Raw genomic sequence first — 10,000 nt, 5'->3', positions numbered from 1 at the left:
AAACTCAAAGCAGAGGATGGAGAGAGAGAAACGGCTCTTTACTCTCAACAGGGAACCCACTTCACCACCAAAATTCTATAATAGGCGTAGGAGCGGCTGTGTGGTAAGTAGCTTGCTTACCAACCACATGGTTCCGGGTTCAGTCCCAGTGCGTGGCACCTTGGGCAAGTGCCTTCTACCATAGCCTCAGGCTGACCAAAGCCTCGTGAGTGGATTTGGTAGACGGAAACTGCAAGAAGCCCGTCATATATATGTGTGTGTATATATATATATATATATATATATATATATATATATATATGTATGTATGTGTATATGTTTGTGTGTCTGTGTTTGTCCCCCCAACATCGCTTGACAACTGATGCTGGGTGTTTACGTCCCCCGTAACTTAGCGGTTCGGCGCAAAAGAGCCCTATAGAATAAGTACTAGGCTTACAAAGAATAAGCACTGGGGTCGATTTGCTCGACTAAAAGGCGGTGCTCCAGCATGGCCGCCATCACATGACTGAAGCAAGTAAAAGAGTTAAGAGTAAAAAGAGAGTAATACTTGCCTGGATTTTCTTCCTTGACAAACTAAAGGCATCCGTGCCACGCCCTCTTCCAAAATCTCCCTAAGAAATATGAGAAGCTTGGCACTGCCCCCCTTTTTATTTCTTAAGCTGTTAATATGCTTACCCTTTTACTTCCTTCGCCCATACTCCTCCCCTACTCTTCACATTCTCTTTCTTCCTCACCGCTTCTGCACCAATGTCTTCAGTCTCCACCATGGTCGACAATCCTTCTTCCCCTGCAAGGGTGCCTTACCAACGCTGTCAAGCTCAGTCGACGCCGTTTCTTTCACATTTCCTCTCTCTCTCTCTCTCTTCTTCGCCACCCTCTCCGACCCACCATTTGATCCCTTCATTAACCCATACCTACGCAATCCTTTCAGAAGGCGCGTGGCTTAGTGGTTAGGGTACTCGGTTCACGGTCGTATGGTCGTGAGTTCAATTCCCGGCAAGGCGTTGTGTCCTTGAGCAAGATACTTCATTTCACGTTGCTCCAGTCAATGTGGCTGGCAAAAATGAGTTGTACCTGTAATTCACAAGGGCCAGCCTTGTTACATTCTGTGTCATGCTGAATCACCCTGAGAATTATGTTATGAGCATGCTTGTCTGCGGAGTACTCAACCACTTGCACAATGATTTCTTGAGCAGGCTGTTCCGTTGCTCGGATCAACTGGAACGCTCATCGTCGTAACCGACGGAGTGCCACGCATCCTTTCTATGATACATCCTTTGTGCTTTCCCTCATTTTCATCATTCTTCCAGAAGACAAAACTCTAACAACCGACAGGTGGGGGGGGGGCCTGACAGGTGAACAGAGTCCCCAGTTTGAGTCTCAACATGGGACCCAGTTATGTCAGCTTGTTTGTAAGCTACGTTGAAGCACAATTTTCATCTAGTTTTCAGGCAAAACTCTAAACTGTGTGACTGTTCCATCGGTGGCTGTATTGGTTGCACTTCACTCACTCGAGTGCAACTCACCCCCCTTTTCTTATTACTCATCAATAATTCCCACTCTGTACAGAAATCCACTTCGATGATCTCTTGTATTTCTATCGATTTCAACACGTCTGTTTCTGTTGACTCCTCTTCACATGGCTCTACAAGTCCTCTTCCCATAAATCAGTCACAGAAACCTTAATTTCATTTTGAAGCCAAAGCAAATACTTTATTTTTGTTCTCTCTAACCCTAACCCTAACCCCACTAATATGTAATGGACGCTGTCCATTTTGTCTGTCAACCATACTACCACAATCATTCTTCTGAAGTCTTCATTCCTTTCCCATTTACCTGTCGTCTTGCAACTTGCACTTTCTGCAATCTGACTCTGCAACTGCTACCCTTTTTGCGCTTCCAATCCTATTCTTCTCACGGAATAATAATCTGCTCGACCTTCCGATGAAGAGTTCTCTCACCCCTAGAAACACATATCTACGTATTTTTGTAAGCGTTACATGCTTTTATCTCCCATACAACAATTCAACTATGCTTCACGTCTATGTCAATGTCGTTGACAACCTTGATTGCAATTCTTCCAACCCAAGATACAACAGGCAAGTTCTGCGATGCATTTTATGTCGACAAAATAGATCGCGGTTTGAGCGACAAGGTTGTAAAAATTCACAGAATGCTTCCAACAATGCTCAAGAAATCCTAATTCATTTGTCACTCCTCTGCGCAATCTGTCAGTCTTTGGTGTTTTCTAATGTATTATCTTCAATAAGACTTACAAACACATGGGAAAACGATGATCTTCAACCTATGAACTTTTACTCTACAGGGTCTGAATTCACGCTGCAGTTTCTCTTGGCTTTGCCTTTCAAAACTCAATCCTCTCTATTGCAAAACATTTTCTTGCTGTGAGGCATCTATGCGCTATCATCAGTGTTCCTGCCAAGCTGCGCACTTATGCCCACGCACATATTTTATAACCAGTGCACAGAGGAATATAACATGTGCACACAAAATTTACAACGTGAAACTGAATTTTTTTAATTGAAGAAATTTAATCAATGGATACTCACGCAGACGCGCACATAGCTTGCAAAAGAGACAAAAAATAGCACACAGTACAAATTTCTACAGAGATTCACGCATACACATACACACACACACACACATGCATGCATATATATATATGTGTGTGTGTGTCTACACTATTTGTGCTGTGTAATGCATTGTGTATAATGTTACACAAATTAATGTGTCATATATTAATATACATTCAGCGCATACTGTCGAATAGTGCATATAAACCAGCTCTTTCAGTGTGTCAATGATCACATTTCCTCCTCCCTCCCTTCCCCCTGTCACAAACAAAATTCCTCTCATTTCCACTGGGATGAACAGGAATGCAGGGAAGATAGAGCCTTTACATTTTTCTCAACCACACCTCTTTTTTCTCTCTCTGCAAATTTCCCGCTCTTTTCTACAACCTTCTGCGTGTGCGTATGTGCATGAGTGAAAGCGCATGTCTGAGCGGTTAGGGGTATTCGGTTCGCAATCGTAAGGTCGTGAGTTCAATTCCCGACGACGCGTTGTGTCCTTGAGCAAGACACTTTATTTCACGTTGCTCCAGTCCACTCAACTGGCAAAAATGAGTTGTACCTGTAATTCAAAGGGCCAGCCTTGTCACATTCTGTATCACGCTGAATCTGCCTGAGAACTACGTTAAGGGTACACGTGTCTGCGGAATGCCTGCTTTTATGTGTGTGTGTGTGAGTATGTAAATACACACACACACACATATATATAAATGTATATAGATATATATATGTATGTATGTAGATATATATATATGAATGTATGTAGATATATGTATGTATGTAGATATATATATATATATATATGTAGATAGATATATATGTATGTATGTATATATATATATATATTCTTGTACTTGTTTCAGTAATTAAACTGCGGTCATGCTGGGGCATCGCCTTGAATTTTTTTAGTCGAACGTGCACTTATTCTTTGTAAGCCTAGTACTTCTATCGGGGTTTTTTTGGCCGACCCACTAAGTTACGTGGACATAAACACACCAACATCGGCTGTCAAGCGACGGTATTATATATATATATATATATATATATAGAGAGAGAGAGAGAGAGAGAGAGAGATACGACGGGTTTCTTTCAGTTTCCGCCAACCAAATCCACTCACAAGGCTTTGGTCGGCCTGCGGCTATAGTAGAAAACACTTACCCAAGATACCACGCAGTGGGACTGAACCAGGAACCATGTGGTTGGGAAGCAAGCTTCTTACACAGCCACCCCTGCGCCTACCATATATATGGCGGCGAACAAGCATACCGTTTTAGGAAAAAACATTAGATAAAGCCAAACTACGGATTAAAGTAGTAGAAGGGCTTGGTGCCCCTATAAAATCCCTGATCTGTAGAACTTACCCCTTCGATGGGTCTCCATGTACGGAGAACAATTGTATTGTATGTAAGATGAACCCACAGGTTAAATGTAAGGTTAGGAATGTAGTGTATAGCTTACGATGTACAGAGGGACTATGGAGAGACAGCACGCAGCATAGGAGAGCGTATAGTTGAACATTGGTGAGAGCTCAAAGAAGAGAAAGGCTTGTCAGTGCTCACCCAACATGTCCAAGCAGAATATAGAGGCTCAGTCAATAGCATAGAGGTGAAAGTATTATCAACACAGAACTGACACGACACTTAGTCAGATCACAGAGGCTACACATAACAATAGACAAACCGAGCCTCAACAGAAAACGCGAATGAAACAATAACACCCACCACCACACCACACAACATGACGACTAAAGACTGAAGGTGTGGAAAAATAGATAGAAACATCGTAATACACATGCAATAGACATACATGCACATACCTATGATAAATATAATAATAAAAAAACTGTATAAAGGGCACGGATACAAACAATATAGGAAGCCAACACAAATATGCACACAAACACACATACGGTAACTTCACAGACGGCTGCAACAATATCAGTTCCTTTGTCATCCCATTTCCGTATTACAGCTCTCTACTCGTCTAACACTTCGTTCTGAAGCGTTATATATTGAATTCTACACTGGATTGCCTATGTGTGTGTGCACTTGGGCGTGTGTACGCATAGATGCATATATATGCGCATGCTTTCACGTTAGTGCACACTTTTGCTCACGTACATATGTGCATACGTACAATCTCACGCATATATACGCTCACAAGGTTGCTCAAATATGCGTGTACAAACATGCATACACTTACTTACACATGCGTAAATACACAAGCACGAGCATTCCTACACACACATACATACATACGTAAATATCGAACAATGATAATGAGCGCTCAACACCGCATTGGTGGATGAAAATTCTTTATTTGTGTATTAAGGCTACCGTTGGTTTCATGTTAAGAAAAATACCTTGGTACCTTAACAATTTTTTAAGCTGATCACATGAAGGAATGTTGTTCGTCTGCATCTTGATGTTTTAATCCAAAATGAAGGCGAAAGTGTTAATATATTGAGATATGTTCTTAACATGCAACCAACGGTAGCCTTAAAACTCAAATAGAGTGTATGTATGTATATATATATATGGCAAGAAGAAATGGAGGAAATTCAGAGGTAACACGTACTTACATACATACATACATTACATACATACACACATGCATACATACATACATACACACACACATACATACATACAAACATTACATACATGCATACATACAAACATTACATACATACACACACACACACATACATACACACACACACACATACATACACACACGCACATACATATATACATTACATACATACACACATACTTACATACACACACATACATACAAACATTACATACATGCATACATACATACATATATACATTACACACATGCATATATACATACATACATACATACAAATATATATGATATGTATCAAAAGCTATTTTTGTATTCCTTTCAACAAGGTGGTGCGTTGTGTGTAGACACACAAAAGGACGGGAGTGTGAATTCACGTGTGTATTGGCATGTATGTACATGTGCGCGAACCTATGCACTCTTTGTGCATAAATGTATTTTAAGGTTTTCCTTTTAATATTTACTTAATATGAAACAGGTTTTTTAAAGCGTTCCACAAGTTTTCGGAGATTCGACGTGCCACACCCTTCCTTATTATTCTTTGTATAAAAGTGTGTGTGTGTTCGTATGCGTGCGTATGTGTGTCTAAGTATATGTGCGTGTGTGTGTGTGCATGCCTCTGTGCGTGGGTGTATGCGCGTGTGCGTGCGCATATGTGCCTGTATGTATGTGTGTGCGCGGGCGCATGTGTGTCTCTGTGAGTGTGTGTGTGCGTGTGCGCATATGTGCCTCTGTTTGTGTGTGTGTGTGTGTGTGCATATGCGCCTGTATGTATGTATGTTTGTGTGTGTGTGTACGGATATGCGCATGTGTGCCTCGGTGTGTGTGTGTGCGTGTCTCTGTATGTATGTGTGCCTGTATGCATGTATGTATGTGTGTGTGTGTGTGCATATGTGCCTGTATGTATATGTGTGTGTGCGTGTGAGTATCTCTATTCTTTTATATCCTTATGTTTGTAATTAATTATATAAAGATGAAAGTAAAAATGAAAATGTAAACCCATTTAATGCGGAGAATATTGATAGAGAGTCTCCTACAGCTGTTTCTAGAATGGTGTGGATCATCAAATTGACTAAGGGTTCCATAGGTGAGTAACCCGTCATCAGAAGAGGGAGAAGTGAGAGAAATGTAAAGGCGAGGGAATGTCTGCAATCGGGGATGTTAGTGTATTCCAGTCTGTCGAGAATGAGAGAAGGATCAGAGTAGGATAGGAATGCGTTTGGTAGATCCATGATCGAGTGAAAAATAGATAATATCCAGTGGCCTGGGAACGAAATTTGCTTCGGGGTTGCAAACTCAGGTTCAATTTCTTTTACAAATAAAGCCAATTATTTTTCAATTTTAATATTAAGACAAACACAGGTATGATAATATTTATTATTGTTGTGGAATGGGGAAGCACTCCGTCGGTTACGACGATGAGGGTTCCGGTTGATCCGAATCAACGGAACAGCCTGCTCGTGAAATTAACGTGTAAGTGGCTGAGCACTCCACAGACACGTGCACCCTTAACGTAGTTCTCGGGGATATTCAGCGTGACACAGAGAGCGACAAGGCCGGCCCTTTGAAATACAGGTACAACAGAAACAGGAAGTAAGAGTTAGAGAAAGTTGTGGTGAAAGAGTACAGAAGGGATCACCACCATCCCCTGCCGGAGCCTCGTGGAGCTTTAGGTGTTTTCGCTCAATAAACACTCCCAACGCCCGGTTTGGGAATCGAAACCGCGAGTCCGCTGCCCTAACCACTGGGCCATTGCGCCTCCATTATTGTTGTACATGGAAAAAGGAATGCTTCAAATCATTCCAAAGATTTCTCTATACTCGCTCATTTTGGTAATAAAGTTTCCCAAGAGGAGCTCCAAAGTATTTTCATTGCACAATTGTCCATGCATGGCAGCAGAATGTGTCAGATGCTGCTGCGTCATTATGGTAAGGGGTCAGATCTTCAAACAGCGGCGTGTGCTGAACATTCTCTTACTTGATGCAACAGACATGGGCTTGCAACATGATGACATTTTCAGCACACAGGCTGGTCCTTTCAGAAGAACGGTGCTTTGGGGAACAAAGTCCAATGCATCAGTGATCATGGAAACTTTAGATGCAATTTCTTGGAGGACAAGGTCCAGAGAGTGATTTCCGCAGTGTACAAAATATACCAGGAAACATGTCTTTTAACCTCTTTTGTGTGCCCGAAATGTTTCCGCTCATGGTACATGCGCCATCAAAGACGAAAGCAGCATAATTTTGAGTCCAGAGAAATGTTTAGGAAACAAAAACATCCAGGATAACTTCTAGTCATTGTCTCCGAAGTATAGCCAGGAGTGCTATAAAAGCCGAGAAAATCTTAGTGGACATCCTGGTTTTCAGAAACATAACTGCATCCTTCAAAACTTCCATGCTTCCTGAGATTCGCCAACACTACATCTGATTTTCTCCCCTCCATACACACACAAGCATGTATCTGACTCATACATTGTTCGCTTTCCAGACATTTCTACATTACTGCATGTACTTTATATGCACTCTCTGACAAGTTGTGGTGCACCTGAGCACTGTATACAATAATTTCATTATTATTCTTATTATATAACGACAATAACTGATTCTTGTTCCATGCCACAGCAATCACATATAACATCAATAAACATGGAATCTTCAACTATTTTTCTGATCTCATGCCGCGTGTTATGAGCGTACGCCTCTAGGATTTCATTTTGTGTGGGATCAGGAAATTTACTCGTCGTTTAAGTTGCTGACTTATTCCTGCAGCATATTCTTCGGCAAGTTCTTTTTTGAGATTTACAAAGTTTCCTGTGACATGTGTTAACTTTCTCTTCGAAGATAGAACCAGTATCTTCTTTTTATCGTTTACTAAGGATATTCCTTGATCTTTCAGCAATGGAACTGCGAACTGCTATTATCTTTCACTAAGGATTTCCTTACTTCTCTGATCATTAATTGCTAACCACTATTATCTTTCACTAAGTACGTTCTTTAATTATTCTGTAAACTGGTAACTACTAATATCGTTTATTAAAGATATTCCTTAATGATTTTCTCTCCAAATATGGAGTATTTGGCTTACATGGAAATCTTCGCTCAATGACATATAATCCCCATGCTCAGCTTTTCCAGAAACAACTGTAAAGACCCTTACGTATTATTTCTTAGTCCCTTATTTACTACAACGACTCTGCAATTATGTTTGAATTATAAATTACATGTTTTACTTGTTCGTCTCGCTTTCTAATGTATCAAGTCATCCCATAAGTCCGGAAATATCTGTGGGAATGGCCTGAACATTGTGAATGAAGTCTGTATTGATGATAAACACTAAGTCGAGTATTTATTTGCCCTAGATGGACGGCTAATAATTTGTTGCATGAGGAAATCTTTAGTGGTTTCAAGAAGAGCGCTCATATCTCCCCTGTGCAGCTGTTTAATTTCCGGTTGGATATAACCCTCAGGCCAGCTGAGACTAGGAAACTTAAAGTGGGCTGGGCTAATTTGGGGCTTGATTTATGAGCGACAAAGGGACATTTGTTGCTGGGTCTTCTTGGATGAAGATCACTATTTCTCCTTGCCCCCGTGTTCTGTGGTCGCTTCTGAGTTGTACACAACCTGACATATGTACTTTCGCATCCAGTATGTCTGGATATATATATATGTGTGTGTGTGTGTGTGTGTGTGTGTGGTGTGTGTGTGTGTGTGTGTGTGTGTGTGCGCGTGTGTAAACAACAACCACGGCCACTCCTCAATACTAGCACAATTGATGGACTGTTAAACTGAACAATCAAGAGCTATCCGCTTCCTCATTTCCTCGGAATACCGAAAGTGACTCATCACCATCACCATCACCATCATCATTGTCATCATGTTCTACTCCTACAACTCTTACAACATCTAAACAACAATAACAACGACAAGATCAGCGCTGGAAGTCACTCTTCATTACCAGAACAATCGACGACCCGTTCAACAATACACTCCTTCGCTCTCCACAGCCAGGACGGCTCAAATTCTTCTCCTCATCACCATCGTCATCCTATTCTACTGCTACTACCACCACCACTACTACTACTACTACTACTACTACTACTACTACTACTACTACTCTACTATTACTGTGAATAATCCACCCCCACCACCCGCTGTCCACTTCAGTCTCAATGTATACCCGACAGTGGAGGCGCAATGGCCCAGTGGTTAGGGCAGCGGACTCGCGGTCGTAGGATCGCGGTTTCGATTCCCAGACCGGGTGTTGTGAGTGTTTATTGAGCGAAAACACCTAAAAGCTCCACGAGGCTCCGGCAGGGGATGGTGGTGATCCACAACTTTCTCTCACTCTTACTTCCTGTTTCTGTTGTACCTGTATTTCAAAGGGCCGGCTTGTCACTCTCTGTGTCACGCTGAATATCCCCGAGAACTACGTTAAGGGTACACGTGTCTGTGGAGTGCTCAGCCACTTACACGTTAATTTCACGAGCAGGCTGTTCCGTTGGTCGGATCAACCGGAACCCTCATCGTCGTAACCGACGGAGTGCTTCCCTTAATACCCGACAGCTCGATGATAAATCTGCCAACTGTAACTAAAATAAAATAATAAACTCGCGAAACCCCCAAATATGGCGCTTTTCTCAACGCGTGAGCCTTAGCATGCGCAGTGACTGTAACTTCACCTGGGACAAGATGCACAGTTTTTACTCGCAATACCAGCCAACGTCAAACCACACGTCTTACACCCCCCACCACCACACTAAACGCTAAATCACATTTAATAACTTCTGCACATGTAACCCGGAATCCCAAAATCTGTTG

The 10,000-nt window shown here is 41.7% G+C and overlaps 1 protein-coding gene across 1 annotated transcript in view; it reads left to right on the top strand.

Moving 5' to 3' along the window:
• Positions 1-7,108: 7,108 nt before the first annotated feature.
• Positions 7,109-10,000, top strand: part of LOC115224488 — a 14,131-nt gene continuing 11,239 nt past the window's right edge. Inside the window, exon 1 of the mRNA XM_029795396.1 lies at positions 7,109-7,210. Coding sequence (XP_029651256.1) covers positions 7,109-7,210 — 102 coding nt within the window. The remainder of the gene's footprint in view (positions 7,211-10,000) is intronic.

Source organism: Octopus sinensis, linkage group LG25 (genome assembly GCF_006345805.1).
Source record: "Octopus sinensis linkage group LG25, ASM634580v1, whole genome shotgun sequence".
Taxonomy (NCBI): Eukaryota; Metazoa; Mollusca; class Cephalopoda; order Octopoda; family Octopodidae; genus Octopus; species Octopus sinensis.
Note: the sequence above shows the minus strand (reverse complement) of the source record. Positions and strands in the feature narration are given on the sequence as shown.